The sequence below is a fragment of the Periplaneta americana genome, chromosome 1 (genome assembly GCF_040183065.1).
Source record: "Periplaneta americana isolate PAMFEO1 chromosome 1, P.americana_PAMFEO1_priV1, whole genome shotgun sequence".
Lineage (NCBI taxonomy): Eukaryota > Metazoa > Arthropoda > Insecta > Blattodea > Blattidae > Periplaneta > Periplaneta americana.
In genome coordinates, this window is record NC_091117.1 from 124459548 (window position 1) to 124484108 (window position 24561).

The 24561-nt window shown below is 34.2% G+C and overlaps 1 protein-coding gene across 13 annotated transcripts in view; it reads left to right on the forward strand.

Annotated features, from left to right (window-relative positions):
• Positions 1 to 24561, forward strand: part of Nf1 (neurofibromin 1) — a 384838-nt gene that overhangs the window by 269689 nt on the left and 90588 nt on the right. For 11 of the 13 annotated variants that reach the window (XM_069826894.1, XM_069826901.1, XM_069826976.1 and 8 more), the window contains 9 exons: positions 2782 to 2887; positions 4310 to 4433; positions 4836 to 4969; positions 5086 to 5226; positions 7249 to 7336; positions 9922 to 9963; positions 10044 to 10214; positions 19565 to 19692; positions 23131 to 23364. In XM_069826894.1, coding sequence (XP_069682995.1) covers positions 2782 to 2887; positions 4310 to 4433; positions 4836 to 4969; positions 5086 to 5226; positions 7249 to 7336; positions 9922 to 9963; positions 10044 to 10214; positions 19565 to 19692; positions 23131 to 23364 — 1168 coding nt within the window. The remainder of the gene's footprint in view (positions 1 to 2781; positions 2888 to 4309; positions 4434 to 4835; positions 4970 to 5085; positions 5227 to 7248; positions 7337 to 9921; positions 9964 to 10043; positions 10215 to 19564; positions 19693 to 23130; positions 23365 to 24561) is intronic. The other 2 variants (XM_069826936.1, XM_069826954.1) reach the window with 1 other exon arrangement.

Consider the following 24561-nt stretch of genomic DNA (forward strand, 5'->3'; position numbering starts at 1 on the left):
TTTGAGCTCGATGATACATTTTTAACTGAAATTTCTAAAGATGAGGTTATTCAAGCTACATATCGCATAGCTGTTGACACTAGTCCCGGACCAGATCGCGTCATTGTTAGAGCTGTCAGAGATGACATGGTTAGTGAAGTGATCTCAATAATCGCAACACGAATGCTAAAGACGAGTTTCGTACCTGCATGCTTGCAGAAAGCACAGACAATTTTATTGTTTAAAGGTGGCGAAAACAAGGAAATTTCCAACTGGCGTCTATCACCATCTGTTCGGTTATTCGAAGAGTCATCAAACGTGTTTTAGATTCACGACTTCGAATGTATGTTGAACTTAATGAAAATCAACGAGGATTCATCAATTTACCAGGTACGCTAATAAACACTTCCATACTCAATTCCGCTCTAAGATCTACTAAAACAGAAAAAAGATGACGTAACAGTTGTACTATTAGACATAGGAAAAGCCTTTGACAACGTAGGTCATACTCACCTTAATAAAACCCTACAAGCTGAAGGAATTCCTTCTAGATTAACCGATTTAACCATGAATTTGCAATCCAATAATATCACTCAAATTGAAACCTCTCATGGCAAGACAAAAGCAGTCTCATTTTTACGAGGCATCATGCAGGGATCACCGTTATCGCCAATATTATATAATATCGCAACTAACCACATCTTCGACGAATTAACTGAAGATAACATTAGTAAACATTATGGCAGAACACTGAGCCCAGACCTGCCACCTCTTACAGTTTTGGGTTTTGCCAATGACACTGCAGTCATTGGCAAAATTAGAGAAGCAGCTATAGAACTAACATGCTTAGCTATGCAGAAATTTAATGAGATAGGCCTCGAAGTAAACCCAAGAAAATGTGTTGGCATTCGTATTGAGAAAGGGGAACATGTAGAAGAACCCTTGGATCTAGATGTTAATTGTCGGATAAGAGTATTGAAACACAGAGAATCAATTATCTCGGCGTCACGTTTAATGATTGCCTAAATTTTGATTCAAAAGGTACAATTCAGAATCTACAAAAAAAAAACCGATTTACTGGCTTCTACACTCTTACTGAAATATGAACAAAAATGTCTGGTTTTAAACACATCTATTTGTACATCATTGATTTATCCCTTCTAGACCGCAGAGCTGAACAAAATCCCAATTAAGTTTCTTCAAGACAGTGATAAACTTATCAGAAATGTCCTAAAACAAATTCTACAGCTCCCAACGGACATGCCAGGCAATATGAAGTCTAAAGGTCTTGGTCTCTTCAAAGCAGAGTGGGAAGCCCGTCTTCAGCATGCCAATACTTGTCGCATCCTCGCACTGTCAGCCAATCCCTACGTCACAGCCACTCGAGATCTGTTTACTGAAAGCACCAAATGCGTCAAATCTTACAGTTAACCGAGACATCCGATTTAATTAAAAACCCACGACATTGTGAAGGCCTAACCTCTAGCGATTGGCGCGAAGCTATTAAAATGACTGCACATGTGTCTTCCGTACGTTCCCTTCTGGGCAGGACTCGAGACAACATCCTCTGTTGGCGATGCCATAGAGAGCCAGAAACACTTGCACATGTCCTGGGCTCTTGTCTGCACGGTGAAGTACTCCGTAATTCACGACACCATAGAATTTGTTCGATGATGGCCGAACAATTTAGATCAATAAATTTTCAAGTGTTTGAAGAAGTACACGGACTGGCAGACAATGGCAGTACAAGAAGAATAGACATGATTGCCATCCCACTAAATAACAACAATGGCTACATCATCGATCCCACCATTAGATTTGAAAAACAAAAGAGCCAACCTGAAGATGTAAATAGGGAAAAAAAACGACATCTATGTACGTACCGTTCCATATTTCATGGACAAATACGGCCTACAACAAATTGAAGTACTAGGCCTTATGGTTGGAGTGCGCGGAACTATTCCCAGTTTCTTCTTCCAGACCTGACAACGTTTCGGCCTAGAGAGGAAGGCAATTGATGACATCGTTCTTGTAGCTCTGAGGGGATCAATATTTTACTCCGAAACCATCTCTACGGTCAAAAGTGATCTTCAAATAATTAATTAGTACCTAATTATTTATTCTACCATTTCTTGTCATTGTTCTGTGACTCCATTAAACTTAAACATATGTATGTTATTTATACTTTCAACTGTCTAAATCACACATGTAAGGTCAATTAAACAGTGTTCATGGGTTAGATAATAAACATACAATATATATATATATATATATATATATATATATATATATATATATATAATGTTTATTTTCAACTGTCTATTGTACAGTATGTTCTGTCTTTGTGGCAGCCTGTTAATACAGGGAGCTGTTATCGTTTAGATAAATAAATAAATATATTGTTACTCTATGAACTTGCCTGTTTCCTAGATACGTAACCACAGCAACGTGACGCTACTCATAGAATGACACAGCTGTGTGCTTTGTGTTGTTGCAACTGCATGCAAACAGTACTGCGACACCATAAAACCTTAACTACAAAATATTTTTGAGCGCTACTGTAACTATTTGATATAATAACTCAATGGCTTTAATACTATTATTACAATCGCAGAAAAGGTCAAATCCTCTGCTTAATATTTCACTTGTATTGTCATTTAGCTTAACAAAGAAATTAGTTTCTCTATTACTATCGCATTTATACAACTTTATTTTATTATTTAACCTTATTTCATTCACTAAGTTATATATAAAACAGCAGTGTACTATATTTTGAATTATTAAAATTAAATATTGATTTAGGTATGGACAAGAAAGAAGTTTCTCAGGGACTAACAATTCTGATCGAGAACGATTATCACTGACATCTCTTGAAGTCATCACTGATGCACTGCTGGAAATTATGGAGGTTGGTAACAAATGAAATTAATAACCAGACCAAAGTTTTTGGACTTTGATCTATTTTTTTTCCTTGCTTTTGATAAAATTTAAAAATAGTTTTTTTATGTTATCTAAAACTAGATATGTGAATCCTATTGTTTTTTATGTTCCTGAAGCTAAATCTTGTTGAACCTAAAAACGGCTAAATGAGACTTCAAAACCTAAAAAAAATCTACAGTATGTTGGTGCATATGCTGGAGCAAGCAAAAGGCAAATTTTCTGGAATTCAGTAAGAAGAAGGAAGTTTTTCTCGAAATTAATCGGCATATTGAAGTATAAATCATTTCAGAAAAACCTTAAATCCATATTAGTAAAATAAATGGCTTTTTATATGTGCAGTTGTCCACTTCATGGGCAATGAGAAAACTAATGTAGCACCAACATTGATCGTAGTAATATCAACGAAAAATTCCCTATAACATCCTATGCAGTACATCTAAAGAATATAGTACTGAAAAAAAAAAAAAGAATTAACTCCATAAAACTTGAAAATTGGGCTAATTTTGTACAACATTGAAGTTACGAGGGCTATTTATAAAGTAACTTCCATTTTATTGTAATAAAAATGACAGTGTCGTTACAGGATTTGTTTACAACAGTTTGAAATTACAAACTTTGATTTATTTTTCTACATAGTTTGCAGGTAATTAAGACACTAAATAGGGGTTAACAAGATTGTAAATACCTGTGACTGATGCCAATCTGTGATGATGGACTGCACCTCTTCGTCATTGTCAAAATGCTGTGATGCAAGCCACTTCTTCATGTGCTTGAAAAAATGGTTATCACTAGCTGCCAAATCAGGCTCTTTTGAGGATGACCAAACATTTCCCAGTTGGAATTTTGCAGGTTGAACACAGCATGCTACACAGTATGTGAGTGTGCACTGTCATACAAAAGAAAAAAAATCTTAGAGCAGAACATGATGGATTTCAACCACTTCACAGTTTTCGTCACAAGAAGTCGTATTCCCGAGTGTAACTCACAACTGGCAGGATTCTTAATTAGAGCATACATTTCGAATATGCATAGCTCTGAGTAACAGCTACCATTGCTCGAAGTGAACAGAATAACGCAAAATTCACTGCAAAGATGGCATTGCTATGCCAATTACTGCACGCTTTAAATTAAAACGGACGTTTCTTTATGGATAGCCCTCATAACATGTAAAATATTGCGAACTAAAGTGTTTATAACTTATACTAGTTTTATAAATTTGCATCAATTTTTTTCCAACAAAATTCTATGAAATGTACTACAATTATTTTTATAAAATCGTAGAAATCCGACCTATACTTGTGATTTGTGCATACGCAATCGTATATTAAAAATACTTTTACTGTTTACAAATAGCTGACTATTTGTTTTATGAAGATATTGAACTTTTTAGGCCTGTATGCGAGACATTCCTGACTGTGACTGGCTTCAGAATTGGACAGCACTTGCAAAAAGTTTTGCATTTTGCTACAACCCTGCCCTCCAGCCAAGAGCTCTCATTGTATTTGGCTGCATTAGTAAGTTATTATGAAAATTATAGCAAGTAAGAATTGAACTAACAATATTAATACATTTGTGAATTGTTGCAACATAGACATGCACACTTTTTTTTTTGTATAAGCATGAATAGTTTTTCACAAATAGTGGTATCATTTTAAATAATTCTATATATTCATGTACCCAAATATGAAGAATTGAGTAAACAGTACTCATCAAAATGCATTTGAGCTGTGGACCTTATATTTTATGTAGTATCCATGTATTTATGTCTTGTAAATTCTCGTACATCGATTTTATAAAGAAAACTTACAACCATCTGTAAATTACGAGATATCCCAGTATGCATATTTATATATAAATCAATCAATGAACTGTAAGCATTATAAACGGCGGAAATTGCCTTTTTTGTTCACTCCTAGGTAAAAGTATCACAGATCAAGATATAAAGCAACTTTTGAGGATACTTGTGAAGGCACTGGAGAGCTTCAATGACATTGTATTGCTAGAGGCATTGGTTGTATGTCTCACCAGGTTGCAGCCCTTGTTAAGACCAGTAAGTAACTTAATATTAAGTGTTCTATTTCATAAATTATGACTCCTTTCATTCCCCTCCCCCTTTTTTCTTATTTTTATTCACTTAATTCAAGTCACTATTTTTATCTTTCTCAGGAATCACCCATCCATCGTGCACTTTTTTGGGTTGGAGTATCTGTTCTGCAGCTTGATGAAGTATCACTGTATGCTTCAGGACTTGCTTTATTGGAGCAGAATCTTCACACGCTTGACTCTCAGGGAACCTTTGAGGAGAAAGTAAGATTTTCTTTTCAGTAATGTAATTAGTTTTGGTTATGGATATTGATTAGTGGTTGTGAATCTAAGTTTAATAGATAAGTAATTTAAGATCTGAATATACTATAACTCATAATCTTCTTTCCTTCATCAACTGTTGTGTAGTGATCATTGTGGCAACTTCGCATCTCTCACTACCAACATTATGCAAAGCTGTCAAGTGCATAGTTACAACAGCTTGGGTATATATGCATGCTCACGAGAAACTAGTGAGAATTTCAATCATCTGCACAGTGGCAGAGCAATGTCACAGCTTGCTAGACACAACATGAAAGCATTATTTTAATAATGATACACCTCCATTTACATTGATTTTGAGATATGGAGTCCTAAAGTTAAATGTATACAGAAAATTCAGAATGTGAAATATTTGAAAAATAATAGTTCATGCTTTCATGTCAGAGATTAAGCTTTCTTCCTAATCTTGGGGTTTATGATATTATGTGGGACATGTCTAATAAAAGGGAAGCAATGGAGGTATACCACTATTCGAATAAAAAATTTCAATGTATGATTAATAAATCCAAAGCAGCTCTTTGGATGTGTAACTAAATAATGCCTTTATTGATAAGTTGGATTTCAGTATAAAAATGGATATTTTATAATTTGGATCAAGATCTTGAACATCAATATCATCAGAGTCACTCAAAATCTCTTTAGAATCACATTTTGGCTTTGTATGGAACACAGTTGAGTTATATCACTATTCAAATAATTTTCTTGTAGGATTATTAAAGACACCTGCAATATAGTGCACTCTGTTGGCAGTAGAAGGAAGTTGGAGTTGTACCATATTCATAATAAAAAAAATGGACATTTGTGAACCTGAAAGTGTAATTAACTCCAATGTGACAAAAAATGAAATTCTACCAGTATTAAAATAACTCCTTCACATAAACGAAGTTGTGTTGCTACTGATTGTGGAGAGCTTTAAACCAATCACTGCTCAGAAAGAATCGAAGTGCTGTTGGAAGAAGTAACAATTCAATGTCGATTGAATCAAAAGAATATAATAAAGATTGTGGTAAAAATAGTGATTGCTCATACCTCCAACCAGACCAGAAACCGCCACTGTTACAATGGTTGAACGACGTCAGACTAACTGAGAACAGACTGCATGTGTGTGATATAGTTTGAGCTTCATGCGCCAGGAACCAATTGGTACTGATAAACCTCGCATGATGCCATATATTATCAAATCTTGCAATGGAAAGTGATTGTAGCAGGTGTCAGTTTCGTCATAGACAGACTAGTGAATTGGGTTACTCTAAGATATTTATACAAATATGTGAATGGGCTATTGATGTCCAATATTGCTAGACTGCAGAACATACTGCTGAAGTCTGTAAAGTGTTTTCTTTCTCTCTTTTTCTTCTATGACAATGGCGCACTTCGTATATCTTTACTCTTTTTCTTTGTGCCAGCAGCTTCCTAATGGGGACTATAATAATCACATATAAAAATTCTACACTACTTTTTCTTCTTCATCATACCAGTACTCCTACTCCTCCTCCTCCTCCTCCTCCTCCTCCTCCTCCTCTTCTTCACCATCATCATAATGCTCTTTTCTCTACCTTTTTCTGTTATTATGTTCTCCAATTAGTCGATTGAAAATCTTTCTCCACTTCATTCTACCTTTCTTTGTTTTTCATTCTGCACGTCTATGAAATTATCTTAATTATCTTTTTGAAATCCCCATATTTGTTTATCGAATTTGTAAACTGCTAATGGAACTTTTCTTCTTCCTGCTTTGAAAAACCAAAGTGTAGATCAGAAAAATTCTGAACTACATAGAGTATTAATTCTGATGTTTTATCCACTTCAAAAATGTTTACTTTTCCAGTTTGATTTTGTTAAAATACATAGGAATATGGAAGATAGTATTAACATGTCCACTCATGCATATTCCCATTTAGTTTAAAATTGCTGACCATAAGCTCTTTTTTCAGACACCATTTCTATAATTTTACATTATATTTTCAGACATTGGAGCAAGTGATGATGGCAACAAGGGAACCATTAGAATGGCACTTCAAACAATTGGACCATGCTGTGGGACTAAGCTTCAAGTGTAAGTATATTTCTCAAACGTAATTTGTATACTTTAGTTTATATGCGCGAAAATTAGTTTACATAACTTTTATCAATATGTTGGTACTGTTGTCCATAAGATCTGTCTGTAATGTTTTCGTTCCAGATTTTACTTTTACCAATTGGCATTCACGTTTTTCTTTCCCAAACTTGTATGTGCCATGTTAATTATCTAGATGAAAGGTAAATATGTCTGTACATTCCATCAGTTACAGATTTGGACATTACTAATAGGAGAAGGTTGGATGGTGATGGTGGTGGTGGTGATGATTATTATTTTATGCCTTAATTTCTTCGAAAATGTATTATGAAAATATTACCTGCCACTTTTGGGTCTTAAATGAGTTCCTCTTCTTTTGTAAAAGGGGGGTTTTGGTGAGGAGGGAGGGGGGAACTGAAACATAGATTACAAGTGAAAGCAAATTAGATATTTGTTTAATATTAATTCAGTTTAATAAAGTTGAAGCCATCTGTACCTACACCTGAATAACGTGTAAAAGTAAGCATACAAGATGGAATGAGGAATGAAAGAAGAACGTAAAAAGTTCTAATTGTCCCACTACAGAGTAATTCCATGTCAGATTGCACACTGACGGAACATGACTTTTTCATAAATGTTTCCCGGCATCAAATAAGGATACACTCATTTTTTATTTCCACAGTTATTTATTATTTGTGTAGTTATGAGACTCACTGTTTGAAATAATGCAAATTATGCTAGCACTGTAATGTAAGTTCACTCGATACGGGGTTGAGCATGAATAACCGGCCTGCCCCATCTCACTAAGATGTGCACAGAACTGTTTGGATATTAGATGCTGGTGAAGGACACTTCCAGCATTTATTGTGAAGGTTATAGACATTTTGTTACTTTCATTAGGCTATTCATTATCACTTTCATTTCATATCGCATTAATTCATTTAGGAGAAAGTTTAGAACAACTGGTAATATGACTGTTGTGTAAGTTATTTGAAAATGACCCATATCTGTCTGAAAACTCAAAATGTTGGCGAATTAGGCTACTGAGATCATTATACTTAGGTAATATTAATGCTATACATTTGTACATATTTCGCACAGTATTACATATTTTTACATAAAATTAACATCCATGCCAAATGTTGTTGAAATTAAATGCCTTGTAAAGAAAATTATCAATATTTGAGCATTAACTAAAATGAAATTATAAAAAAATATTTATATAATTTTAAATTGCAAGTTGTCAGTACATAATGGGATACACATTTCAGCATTCAGGATAGGACAACCACTCAGACCATTGGTCTTTATTTCCCTGCTAAATCCTGCCTCTTGCACTTTGTTCTCAACTCTGGAAAAATTTAGGTGATTGACAGGTCTCACTACATAATGACTTCATGTCATTTCACAGCCTGAAGGTAGCTCAACTTTTACACGTTTTGTTATATTGGACAGTGGCTTTACCTTTTATTTCAATACTCACTTGACTGCTTTGCAACGTGTCTTACAGAAATCTAAAATTCGTGTGGAGTGGCGTTTATTGGCTGCACCTTTAGCTGGATTTCTGGAAGCTTCAAGAAGTTCAAAATTATCGGACTTTCACTCATGGTATGATGGACATCATCTGTGATGCAAAAAAATTAACTCAGCGCTGTCTATGTCGAAGCAATTCTTGAAAGAAATTAGGGTTAGCCAGTTTATTTCCTGTTAGTCAGATCCTCAAATAGAAAAATGCGAAACTCTCCAGAAGACGTTACCATCCGCTACATTCATTTGTTTAAAATATACATCAGTAACCTCATGCAATGTCAAGCGATTGCTTTCAGTGTATAAGAACATACTGTTGTTGTTCAGGCAGAAGTCACTAAGTCCAAAATTGACGAAGTCCATTATTTTGGATATTTTACAAAATAATGCGTATCTACATGGCAACAACTTCACATTTATGACGATAAAATTAACTAGGAGATGTAATCAGAAGGAAAAAAAGGGGTTAAATTAGGGCAAAACAGATTCTTAAAATTTGATTAAACTTTAAAATCACTGTAACTCAAAACAACAATTTTGGACTTAATGATTTCAGCCAGAATGATGACGAATCAGTCCAATCACTGACAGAACTTAACTCCTGAAAATATGGAGAAAGATCTTGTGGCACATTGTGTTTCATGCCTTAATTTATTTTAGAATCGCACCAAAACTGTTATCATGACATATTTATAAATGTGTAATTTGTATAAAATTAATCTTTTATTTAAAATAAGACTTTTTTTTTATAAATAACAATTTTTAATTGTTTGTGTAATTTTGATATTACGTATTTGGTGGTTTTTAGTTACATATTTATGTAAAAATTTTTATGATCAATGTTACGAGTACATAAAAATCCGGACTTAGTGATCATACTTTAAGGTATTGAAAGCTATATGAGAGTACTAACAGAGACATTTACTGTTCTCTAAGATATAGCTTGTTATACTATAGAAACAGATTTTTTTTTAAATAATTGTGAAGTGAAAAATGTCTGACCTTATTGAGGAATCAAACCCATTACTTTTCTGTCTATATTAATGCTGCCATTTCAGTGACTATATATCCAGGTAGGATGGAATTTGCGGAGAGGTTAGGTAAGTTAATTAAATTATAATTTCTGAATTTCTTTTAAGTATTTTGATGATGAAAGTTAACTTCTTTTCTTCTTTTATAGCTAATTTCCATTTTGCATTGGTTGGACATTTGCTGAAAGGTTTCCGTCATCCAACTCCAACTACAGTATCTCGTACTACTAGAATTTTAACGATGCTACTTGGTATCATTGCCAAACCACACAAACGAGATAAATTTGAAGTAACTCCAGAAAGCGTAGCATATTTGGCAGGTAAATATGTGTTTATGTATTACTTAGTAGGTAGAGTGAGATTTCAGTGTGAAATATACATAGCAGCATCAATTAATGAATGCTGCATGAGTGTAATCCCGAATATCTAGAGCCACTACGTATTTTTCATCAATAAGTGATGTCACACACGTGATTGTGTGAAGAATATTATTTTAAATGAAGTAGGTTGAAATAATGCTGACTAAGACCATCATTTCAGCATTTTAACTGTATAATACAAATGTATATAAAATGTGAGAATTAGCAAAACAGTGATAAAAATTCGGAAAACATTACAGTGTTGCCACACAATTCGTAGGGCCTACTCCTTCTAACATAGTATTGTGCTGTCCTCATGTGAAAAATAAGGTTTGTGAAAATAGATTCTCTTCAGCAGAAGAAGTTATCTGCAGACAAGTTCTTTAATTGATTCAAAACATTATTCCCATAGAGCTTTCTTGTAATCAAATTGGTCCAGTGCTCGTAGAAGTACATTGTAGTTTGAGCAGGCTACTGTATTTTGATGATGGATGTGCGTAAGGTGCCACAATTACGTATGTCATTAGTAGAGGCTGGATTTTTTATTTATTAAATTTTTTTCTTCTGTTATAAATACTCAAAAAGCATAAATACTTGTGAATTAGGATATTGCCATTGATATTTTTTACATATTTGATACAGATTACATAGTTTCATGTTATACTACTTACTTAGTCCCTCAATCAGATCTCCGGGTAGGGACTGCTCTGAGAGATGCCAAGAATCGTACTAAAGTACTTATTTGGAACACCAAACGTCACACCGTCCAGTCAATCAGAGTCAAGTTTAATATTGAAAAGAACCATATAATGAGACAAAGAGGCAAATATAATACCAAAAGGATTGAAGTATGGTGTCAGTCCAATGCAGAAGCAAAATTCATTCTCTGTAATATAAAAAATGAGGCTAAAAAGAATAAATTCCATGTCTCATTGAGTAGTACATTTAAAGACCGAGAATTAAAACGAAAAGGCAACATTAACGAAAAAGATATAGGCACTCTAAATATGTTACAATGGGACTCTAGGTCTTTAAGAAACAAAATGGATTTATTAAAACAAGAAGTTCAAGACAAAAAGCCTTCTATAATATGTGTACAAAAATCTTTTCAGATTGATGATATTTTAAAATTTTACAAATTTGCTGACTACAAAATTTTTAATCTGTTTCGTGAAGATAGAGGAGGTGGAGGTGTTGTTACCATGATCCACAACTCCATTCATGTAATTGAATCTAAACAACAATTTAAAGGCCAAATTGAATACATTAGGACAAAATTATTACTTCAAAATAACATTTCATTTTCACTTGTCAATGTATAGGCTCCAGAAAATTACAGACCCATATCACTTCTACCAGTCTTCTCCAAAATCTTTGAAAAAGTAATGTATAAAAGATTATATCATCACCTAGAAAGATACAACATTTTAGTCGCAGAACAATTTGGATTTAGAAAAAATAAAGGCACAGAAAATGCAACATTTAGTTTAACTGACAAAATTCTGGAGGCAGTTAATAAAAAATTACAAGTTGGAGGGATTTTCTGTGATTTATCCAAAGCATTTGACTGTATAAATCATAAAATGCTGGTAGATAAATTAGATTATTATGGAATTAAAGGTGTTGCACACCAATGGTTTCACTCATATCTCATAGATAGGAAACAGAAAGTTGAGATCAATATAACTATGAAATCTGCATCGACATGGGGAACTATTAATAATGGAATTCCTCAAGGATCAATATTAGGTCCCCTACTTTTTCTAGTGTTTATAAATGATCTTGCCCCCCTAATAGAAGATGTAGGTCATCCCATATTATTTGCAGCCTTAACTCCAACACATTCCAATCTTCGACAGAGGAAATTCTCTTCAAAATATGTGACTGGTTCTCAGTCAATAAATTAGTATTAAATTGTAGCAAAACTAACATAATTCAATTTAAATCCTGTCCAAATTCAATGTCTCTAATTTCTAGCGCAATAATTAATAATAGATTCATATTAGAAACAACAACAACCAAATTTCTTGGCTTAAAAATCGATAATGTGTTAAATTGGAAAAATCATATTAAAGAAATTACCCCCAAACTAAATTCAGCTTGTTTTGCTATTAGATCTATGCAAATGATAGTAAATATCAATACCTTAAAAACAATATACTTTGCATACTTCCACTCAGTAATGAGTTTTGGAATAATATTCTGGGGGAATTCCACAGATAGTAACAATATATTTCTATTACAAAAAAGAGTAATTAGAATAATAGTAGGTGCCAAATCTAGGGAATCGTGTAGGGCTATTTTAAAAAAACTACAAATAATGCCCATGGCTTGTCAGTATATCTTTTCATTAATAATCTTCCTCGTATGCAATCGTGAAAACATTGTAACTAATTCAACAGTTCATAGCATAAATACACGTCAAAAAAATGACTTTCATACTCCATCGGCAAGTCTATCGTGCTATCAAAAAGGAGTGCATTGTATGGCAGTAAAAATTTTTAATAGCCTCCCTATCGATATAAAAAATGAAACTCAAAACATAAAATTATTTAAGGCCAAATTAAAGAAGTACCTAATTTCTCACGCCTTCTATTCTGTAGGTGAATTCATGACATTCAATAACACTTCATGAAATTGATACTAAAACTTTGTGTTGTACTAGTAGACTATATTGTAAATCTCGTCTATATATATATATATATATATATATATATATATATATATATATATATATTTATTTATTTATTTCGTCTAGACTGTGACTATAAATTAAGATTTTATAATAGTATGAAGTTTTTTGACTTGTTCCATATCCTAGCTATATGTATGAATACCATGGAATGTTAATAAATACAATACAATACAATACCTCCAGACCTAAACCTAGTAATGGATGATATAGAACAATTGATCCCATCTGATCGCAAGTTTATCATAGTTGGTGACTTTAACAGTAAAAATCACATATGGAATAATGGACCTTCAAATCAATATGGAAACATAATCTACAAATGATTACTGAATAATGACATCATTTTACTTAATGGCAACAAAACAGCAACATATCACTGTGCAAGTACAGGATCTACAAGTACTCTAGATCTCGCTTTCTACTCATCAAACATATATGATAATTTCAAAAACTGGAGTGTTGGTGAAGATCTGTCAAATGATCATCTTCCTGTTTATATTACATTTTCATTCTCTACAAATAACTCGCCAGATAACATGCTACGTAAAACAAAATGGAAAATAAAGTCCGCAAACTGGTGTAAGTTCAATAATTAAACTACAAGATTTAACAATTTTAATGATGAAACAGCATTGTCTCAAAAAACTATTGATTCCTTCAAAAATTACTGATATCATCATAACTGCAGCAAAACAGTCTATTCCCACTATCAAACAACACTCTTGTAGATCTATGAACTTCTGGTGGAATAATGATTTAACTTACGTGAGAAAACAACAGCAATCTGTTTGGCGACAATGGATGAAAACGAGGATAGTTGATGACAAAATAAAATATAATAAAGCAAGGGCAAATCTCAGAAGAAGTATTCTTGAAGCCAAAAGAACAAGCTGGCAGCGATTTGTTGGGTCCTTAAACCCAAATACTCCGCCTACAACTGTATGGAAAAGATTTAAAGCCATAGAAGGCAAGAGTTATGAACACATCACTCACCTTAAAGGTAGTAATCAAACAATAATAACAGAAAATGCTAAAAAGACAGAACTCTTAAATTCACACTATGCCCAAAGGCTGACTAATAATTCATCATGGCCTAAATATATGACTAAAGAAGAACAATAATACAAGTAATTTTCACTCATTTTTCATCATAATGATATAACAGACAATGCTTTTACCACTGAAGAAATAAACTTTGCAATATCAGAGCTACATAATTCTGCTACAGGAGAGGATGAAATCCATAACAGCATGTTATTAAATTCCTCTGATAAAATTAGGCAAGAAATTCTCCATCTCTTCAATAATATTTGGTAAACAGGTTTTTATCCTAAAACTTGGAAAAATGCAATTGTAATTCCTATTCTCAAACCACGTAAAGACAAATTGGACCCTAAATCATATAGACCGATATCTTTAACATCCTGCATTTCTAAATTACTGGAATGCATTGTTCACAGAAGATTAACCTGGAGACTTGAAACTTTCAATCTTTTAAGCCCATATCAGTTTGGCTTTAGACCATTATGTGGCACAACTGAGGCTCTATTATATTTTGCTGAAGAAATTCATAAAGATTTCACAGAAAATGTTATGTTTTATTTACCGACGCTCGCAACTGCAGAGGTTATATCAGTGTCACCGGATGTGCCGGAATTTTGTCCCGCAGGAGTTCTTTTACATGCCAGTAAATCTACTGACATGAGCCTGTCGCATTTAAGCACACTTAAATGCCATCGACCTGGCCCAGGATCGAACCCGCAACCTTGGGCATAGAAGGCCAGCGCTATACCAACTCGCCAACCAGGTCGACTTCACAGAAAAGAACACATTACCTGTAATGATAGACTTTGAAGCCGCTTTTGATAATACTCCACACAAATCCATTTTATTACAATCTATTAAACTTGGTATCAAAGGCAGAATGCTAAGATTTCTACATTCTTTTCTTAATGAACGAACAATTCAAACCTCAGTAAATAATCATTTATCTTTACCCAAAAAAAATTACAGGTGGTATACTTCAAGGTTCTGTTTTAAGGCCAAATTTATTTAATATAATGTTACATGACTTACCTGATGTTGTTCCACCTGAGGTAAAAGTAAGTATTTATGCAGATGATGTTACAATATGGGCTACGAACAAAGATCCAAACGAATCATTAAGAGTTATCAGTAATGGAATCTTTCTATCTCACAATCAAAAACTGAATATACTGTCTTCACAAGAAGATATAGCTTAAAAAACTATAAACCTCACATTTATTTTAATAATCAAGAAATTCAGTACAATTCAACTCCTAAGATCCTAGGATTAATTTTTGATGAAAAACTTTTATGGAAAACACATTTAACCAATGTTGCTTTTGCAGTGTCTACCACGATTAAATCTCTTGAAGATCATAGCTAATAAATGGTGATCAGATATCACGACAATGCGTCTGTTTTATAATGCTTATATACGATCAAAATTGACCTATGGATGTAAAATATGGGGAGGAGCATCAGCAACTCATCTACAAAAAATATCTGTCCTTCAAAACTCAGCCTTAAGATTATGCCTAGGACAGGGCTGGGCACATTACGTGATTCTGAGAAATGAGCGCTGTGTGCTTTAAAGAACGGGTCTCGTGAGCGGTGTGACGTATGCATACTGAACGTCTTTCAGTGTCGGTGCAGTGGTGACTCTGCAGATGATGGCGAACTTTGAAGACGGAGCTTCCGCTCATACACTAAACCGTCCTGCTACTCCCAATGCTTTTAATGTATCATGGGAGAAGGAGTTCTTTTTCGCAGAGAGCAGTGGATTAGCAAAGTGTTTAATTTGTCATAAAACATTCCAACTGATTAAGAAGTTCAATATGCAACGACATTATTCTTTACAACTTGCTACTGAATATGACAAATATGTTGGTAATGAACGCCATAAATTAATACAACTTAAAGAAAATGGTTCTCAGGTACATTATATTAGAGTATCTCTTTGATATTTACATTGCATTATAAGTTATTATACATTTAGTAATATATAATTTTAAATTATACAAGTATTATGATACATAATATATCATATTATATATTGTGACAGCGACGTGAGATTCGAACTCACGACCAGCGTCCCGCAAGAAAGCAGATCGCACAGAACATTGAGTGACGTCGCGCGGTGGAGAGAAGAGAGAGGGTGTATTACGTCAACGCGACGAGTTTGCGCGCGCATCTGGTGCTGGTAGAGAGGAGAGGGCTCTGGATTTCTCTGGAGTGCCATCTCTAGAGACGCGTGGAACCTTCGAGGCTACGTCGCTGTGGTTATAAATTACGGACGCGAAGGAACGACAGAGTTTTCAGTTGATTAGTCAGCCAGTCAGTGAGAAAGCCAGAGCAAGCAAGCCAGTCTTGTGTACCGGAGTTCGACTCGAGTGTGCGTCCGCATCTGCGTCAGCATCCGAAGGCCTGAGTTCGAGTGCAGTGGACTGCAGTTGGAGGGACCTGAGTTCGAGTGCAGTGGACCGCAGTTGGAGGGACCCGAGTTCGAGTACAGTGAACTGTCTCTGAAGGTCTGTGGTTCGAAATACTGTGAACTCGAGTGACTGAGATAGAAGAACTGTGAAATCAGAACTGGTAGTTCTGATTTGTAAATAGTGCTTTGTAAATATTAGTTAAGATTAACAGTTCATTGTTGTGCGTAATAGTCCAAGTAAATTGTCATTGTCGTCGGTGGAGTGCTATAACGAATACTGTGTTGAGTGAAGATCCAATTGTTGACGAGAGCGTTTAAGGTGAATTGTAGAAAGGAATTATTGTTGTGACGAATAAATTACATTGTTGTTACTAATAAAATTTACAGTATCATGAACTGTAATATACTATACTATGATATATCATAATATTTGTATAATTTAAAATTATATATTACTAAATGTACTATAATAACTTATAATGCAATATAAATATCGAATAGATATTCTAATATAATGTACCTGAGAAACATTTTCTTTAAGTTGTATTAATTTATGGTCATATCATATCTTATATCGTATCATATCATATATCGCATCGCATCACATCACATTATTTTATATTATATTATATTATATTATATTATATTATGTTATGTTATATTATATTATATTATATTATATTATATTATATTATATTATATTATGTTATATTATATTATATTATATTATATTATATTATATTATATTATATTATATTATATTATATTATATTATATTATATATTAACAGGATGACAATAATGCACTTAGTGAATCGGCTATGAGAATTAGCTATGAAATTGCAAAGGAATTGAAAACATTCAACGAAGGTGAATTCATCAAGCGATGTTTAATTATATTGGCAGATGAACTCTGTCCTCAGCAAGTAGGGGAAGTGGAAGCCATGTGCCTGTCTCGTAGAACCGTGGTGAGGAGGTTGCAGTATGTGCGTATGGGTTATGTAAATAAGCCTAATGATTTGTGTGTGTGCATAGAGCGAAGTTTATTTCATTAAATTAATAAGAGTGTTATAAATTCTGTAATGTACAATGGATTGATGTAATATCCTTATAAACTATTATGTACTGACAGACTGAATGACTAGAACAACCGTGGCTCTTGTTACATTAATGCAGGGAAGGTAGCTGTAATGCAAGTCTGCCACTGCGTGAGCATTCTGCTCTGGCTTGGAATTGAAGTGCCTTTCGGAGCGAGAGCAGCTCTGGCCGGGTAGACTGAGCCACTCTCATGCTCGGATCTGGCCTAGGAGTACCAAAAACCACATCAACTGTTGCCCTAGAAATTGAATATAATATTCAACCAATCAGAAACTATATATTACAAAAGGATCTAAAAATACATTTAAAATTGCAAGCTTCATCCAGATCTCAGATGTTCTTCAAACTGTTAGATGATATCCTGTGTAATTTCTATAAAATAAAAAAAGAAGAAATACTAATCTATATCACACACACACTCATTGCTAAAACTCCAGTTGTGAACGAAATTCCTCCATGGAAATGGATGATTCCAGAACATAGCATACAAATTCCAGGAAATCATTCCATACATTCTTAAGTTAGATGCCATGGAACTAATCTGTGGTACATATAAGGATCACCTTCAAATTTATACAGATGGATCTTTAAATGCTAATAATTAATGGGACATTAGGAGCAGGGTATTATATCCCAAAATATCAAGAAAGTTATTTTATACCGTGTTCATCCTCCTCCAATCTTGACACTGAATTTGCTAGCTATTGATTCTGCTCTTCAGTGTGTTACTCAAATTTCTGAAAAATCTATTTGCGTACTTACTGACTCCAAGGAGGCTATATTTAATATAATTAAATATGTACCAAACCTATACGCACATAGAATTATTCCAATTCAGAAACAACTAAGTAAACTAAAAAAACTCCAAAAGGAAATAACATTTCAATGGATACCTAGTCATAGTGGTATACCTGGAAATGAGAAAGTCGATAATATTGCAAAACAGGCAAAATATTTGCAACCAAGACCTCTTCAAGTGATATCTCTATCCAGTGCTTTTGCTTTAGTAAAGTCTCATTTTACAAACCTATGGATCAACAATTGGCTCTCTTCTGACAAAGGGAAAATTTTACAGTCAGTACAAAAGAAACCAAATGACCTGGAAATGTACAAAAACTTGTTCAGACATGTTCAAACATTTTTAACAAGAGCCAGAACAAGTCACATTGTCACACAATTGTACCTACACCTATTTCACATTTCTGATAATCCTACTTGTCTGTGGTGCAATAATCATGATGAAGATCTGGAACACATTCTTCTATACTGTCCATCCATAAACCACAAAAGAAGTAAATTAAAACCATCAGTACCAGTTGCAGAAGACACAGCCCTGCAGTATATATTGACTACACCCCAACTCTGGCAACTAGCAACAGGCATCCATAATGAACACTGATAAAAATATCCCTCATTTCTCGTGAAAAACAACTGAATAGACTACAGTGGACTTTATGTTGTCAGCAAACAGCTGGATACATTAAGAAGATTGATCGATCGATTGATTGATTGATTGATTGATTGATTGATTGATTGATTGATTGATTGATTGATTGATTGATTGATTGATTGATGTTATACTACTTAAAATTACATACTATACTTAGACTTTTCGGCCATGTTATGAACTTTTAAAGGCCAAATGTAATAAGTTTCGGAACAAACAGTACTTCAGTAGACAGACATTTCAACTGAACCTGATCTCAAATATTATTAAAATACTAGCCAAACTAGTCGAGGGTAAGAACTAGACAGTCTTGACTACTAGTGGCCAAGTTGTAGCACAACAATGTGATAAAAGATTGGATATTCTGTGAAATCCCAGTTGGAGCAATATAATTATAAATTAACTATTTGAACAGATGTGTTCACAGTAACTGTACTTCACGAAATTAGTGATTCTACAACATATTAAAAAGTAATTGGCATTGAAATATATTCTGCTATTTATGTATTCTGATGGAATGCCACCTTAATTTCTTTCATTATTGTTCTCTTTTGAACTGTTCAGTATTGTTTTTTTATGTACTTTACTTGAACATTTGTCATATACTTTTTTCAGCATTAGTGTCTGTATCAGAGGAAGTTCGGAGTCGATGTCATGTGAAACATTCATTGGCCAGAATGATCCCAGAGTCAGGTTCTAGTGAAAACTTCTCAGTTGACAATCACCTTGGTCTTCTACCACATGTGAGTATAATATTACTGATGGTGGTAACAAAGCATTATTTGCATATATAGCAACATTGTTTTAAGTGTCCTAGTCAGTAAATTGATATTAATTATTCAATCTATCTTGTACAACCTGTGTAGGGACGAAATGCGAACTATCTCTGCTTCTTTTTTATCACTAGTTGAAAATAAATTAGCTGTACACTTTACCTCTTCATTAAAATTTTGATTCATTGAAAGTGAAACACTAGAATTTAAGAACAATATCAATAACGACAGATGAAGGTGGTAGTGGTGGTGGTGGTGGTGGTGGTGGTGGTGGTGGTGGCAGCGGCGGCGGCGGGGGTGGTGGTGGCGGCGGCGGCAGCGGCCAGGGCACGGATTTTGATGACATGTCATATTTTTTTCTTTACATCCTTTGCAATGCCCATAAATATATAAATCCTTGATATGAGCTGCTGGTTACAGAAATGTAGAGTTTTTACATCATTTTTAAACATTTTTTGCCATTTTAATCTTTTAGGTCATATTTTAAATTTTGAGGGCATTTTTGGTAATTTTTAAAGGTGATACTTTTAGTCATTTAAGCTAAATACGTCAATGACAAACTAAAATTTCCCAATATAGGAAAACTCGCAAAATTAGTACTGACACTAACCCATTCAAATGCGGAATCTGAAAAGATTTTCTCGATAGTAAGTGATGTCAAAAGGAAGAAGAGAAATAGAATATAAGATGAAGCTCCCGGCTGAGATGTTGTTGTATGTTCTGCCTTCCAAACAAAGGAGTTTTCTTGCGTTAGACAAAGGTTCAGAATGCAAAATTATTGTGCACAATAGTTAAAATACTCTGAGGAGAAAGTTTTAAAACAGCGCAGATACAAGAAGAATTCACACCCAGTGATCTCTCAATTTTCAAGTATGCTCCTGCGATCAGCACAGATTTGTAATGAAGCTTCTCAATGTGTAACAATGTCCACACCGACAATTGTCAGTCGTTCACATTTCAGAATGTTCAGATGTACACAGTCATCTGTTGCAATGGTGAGGAGAGCTTTTAATTTGAGGTAGGACTTCTACTAATGTATAGGATTGATTATTTTTAGGTCTTTTTTTTTTTTCAGAATTTTAGGTGTTTTCTAACATTTTTTTGGGTCTTTTTTAGGTTTCTTTAGGTCATCCAAATCCGCGCCCTGATCATGATACTTAAAACGACGATTATATGCTCCCAATCACGGAGTGGTAGCAGCATCAGATACCTGCATGCACCAAAACATGGCCCACTCCGATCAGCAGTAATCATGTGAACTTCACAGGGCTGTTTAGCCAGTGCAGTACTATTGCATTTAATGTTAATTTCACTTCTCTGCGTGTATGTGTTGTTTGAGTCATGGTTCAGAGATATAATACAGAACAAAGAATTTTCACTTGTAACTTTATACAAAACGTATCAGCTGCTCAGTGTTATAGAGAATTTCAGGAATGTTTTTCAGGATTTGAGGCACCTAACAGGAGTACAGTTCGTAAGATAAACAAATTCATAGCTACAAGATCAGTATTCGACAAGAAATAAAATTGTAGAGCTCACATTTTAACAGAAGAAAAGCATTATGACATCAGTGCTCAATTAGAACAATCACCGCGAAAATCTCTCTCAAAGCTAGCTCAACAAGTGTCAGCTATAAGTACATGAGCACAACACATTACAAAATTATTGAAACTTCATTTATACAAGATTCCGAAGTGCAAGCCCAGGGATTCACAAGCATAGTAAATTTTTCCAACTGGTTTCTTTAGCCTGTTAAATGACGGTATTGTGACCCACAATTAGTTTTTTTTTAGTGACAAGGTGAAGTTCCACTTGCATCAACGAGTGAACAGTTAAAATAATTGGTACTGGTCATCAGATAATCCAAGACTATAACACGAATGTCCATTACATGATCCTAAGGTCAGTGTGTGGTGTACAGTAAGTTCAACATTTGTGACATGAATAATTTGCCATATTTTTTTTTTCCATGAAACAGTAAATGCTGACCAATACATTACTTTAAAAGTTTTTCTCAGTTAACTGAAGAAGAACAAATGTACAGTAGAGTTCCATTATCTGACTTCTGTGTTATCCGGATCGCGTTTTTTTTAAATTACAGTACTGAACAATAACAAAGTTTTTTAAAGGCAATTACATACTGAACTGTATTATGAATAAAAACTCATTTATTATGTACATGCGCGTAATATCTTTCTACATTACTGGGTCCGTCCTTTGTCTCTTTAAGACTACAGGATCAAAAACCACAGCATTCTGACCCTCCGTATTATCAGGATTTTTGCTTATCCGGATTGCCCTCGGTTGGTATAGTTCGGATAACTGGGACTCTGTATGTTGTATTCCAGCAAGATGGGGCTAAAGCCCACACAGCTCGGACTTCATCTCATGTGATTGATGACTTCTTTGGTGAGAGAGTAATAATTAATAAAATCCATCGCTGTGGAGTAATGTTTAGCACACCTGGCCGTGAAATGAGTGGGCCTGGGACAAGTTACCTGGTTGGGTTTTTTTCCTGAGTTTTCTCTCAACCAATTGAAGCAGAATTGCTGGGTAACTTTCGGCGTTGGACTTCGGACTCATTTCGCCATCATTAATTCACATCTCATCATCATCCATACCATAGCCCGGGTTAAGTTCACGGTGCGGCATGCTGTACTTGTACAAGAGCACGACTGTTCGGCTACTCAATCATTCACAGAATAGGAGTGGTAAGCACAATAAGCCTCAGGCTGGAGTGCAAGCCTTCAGATCCCTCCTCCGTACGAAAGAAAAAAAAGTAATGAAGGTTTGTGGCGTGCTTGATCTCCAGACCTAATGCCGAGCAATTTTTATTTTTGGGGTAGTTCAAAAGATAGAGTTTATAAATAAAATCCGCGAATATTAGATGAAATGCAAAACAAAATAGGAAAAAAAAAAATAGCCATTATGTCGAAAGCAGAGTTTCAACGTCTGAATCAAAATGTGTTAAAATGCTACAGTGCCTATTTCACAGTAAACAGTAAACATTTGCAGCATCTTTGAAAAGGTAGGCATTTTAAGGTACCTACATTCACAATTTTATTACGAATTGGAAAAAATATTCTATTAATTGTGCCCTGTTCTTTCATCTGTTAATGCTAAGATATCTCGCGTGTTTTTGATTCATAAATTCATAAGAATGTGTGTGATATCTATTCTGTGTTGCTGATCATGAGCAAGCCAAGTGTGGGCTGGTGTGTTGTGAAATACCGCTTCTACTCTGCTTCCGCAAACGGCACCAAATGAATGGCTCTGTAGTATGAGTAATAATAGTATTGCTTACTTACTTAAATAATAATAGTATTGCTAGTAATAATATTAGTAGAAGTGATAATAATAATAATAATAATAATAATAATAATAATAATAATAATAATAATGTTTCAGCCTCCTGTGCCCCCTGCAAATGTTTCACCTGCTATGAATGTTATTTCAAACCCAAGTCCTTCCCAGAGAAGTGAAGGAAACAATGGACAGAGTAATCAGCCTTGTCAGCAACATGCAAGTGGAGGAGGGACTCCAACCAATAGAAGACAGAAATCGTGGGATCTGTTAGACCAGACAGCAATAGCACAAGCAAGACAGCAAAAGCAGCATCCACAACAACAAACTCAGCATCAGGTGAGGCAAAAGAAGCATGTATACTCTACAAGATAAAGTACAATAGGTAGCAGATACATGTATATTGTAAGGTATTTAACATAAAGTGGGAGCGTACATGTAAAATCAAAGATGAAAATCATGGAGAGAATGATATCACTAATAAAATACAATATCTTAATATTTCGTTATTCAAATTAAAAATGGAAGTAGAGTTTGCTGAAATACAAAATTTACAAAATTTTATTATATCATGTGAAAATTTTTCTGTCAGCAGAGTACCAACTCAAAAAATATATAACTGCACATGTTCTTTATTCACTAATGCGTGCAAATTGAACAAGGAACACTTGCGTTCATGTGTTAGTGTACATTGTGATAGAACAATTAATGCATTGTGTTGTAATGAAGTTTTGTTCATTTTACATTTTTATGTGTTGCTCTATTGTTGCCAAACACTGTCTTGCCCAACTTGCAATGATGCATCACAGTTGAACAGGAAGTTGAATGAAATCACGTTAGGCCCTACATTTGGTTAACCCTTTAATACGAGTTCAGATTCTACAGCAGTAAGGTTACGTTCATAATGCAACTTAAACTAAACATAAAAGTCTGACATAAACAGAAACATAAGAAAATTTGAGCATTCAGAATGAGAAACGCATATTGGTTCTCAAGTGATATTGTTAATTAATGGTACTGAAGAGGGCATCAATTGTGTGGTACTGAAAAAGAATTAAGATTTTTTTTACATTATATGCAGACACTAATTTTGATGATGTAGTATCAGCAGGTTTTGCAGTGCTGCTTGGTTCCCTGTGCCTTCAGAGGTGGAAGACATGCCATAAAATACGATGTTTTATCATATTCAATTTATTTTTCGATCTTCCATTGTAGCATCACTTCTGTTACACGATTGCGGAATTATTTACTTTAACGAAAACTTAAATTTAAAAGCTTGCTGCTACCAAGTTTCTAATTTTATGATGTTGCAGTAGTACGTGAACATTTATGAATGGTTGCTTTTAATGAAATGGTTTCTGGTTTTTAACATTCATGTCAGCCTTATGTTTATGTATTAATTTGCATCGTAAATGAGACATTACAGTCACGGAATTTGTTCTCGTAATGGAGGATAAACTAAACATAAAAGCATTTGTTAAGTTGCTTGCCTGAAAAAAATACATTGTTACTATAGGATGGGTCTGGTAATAACAA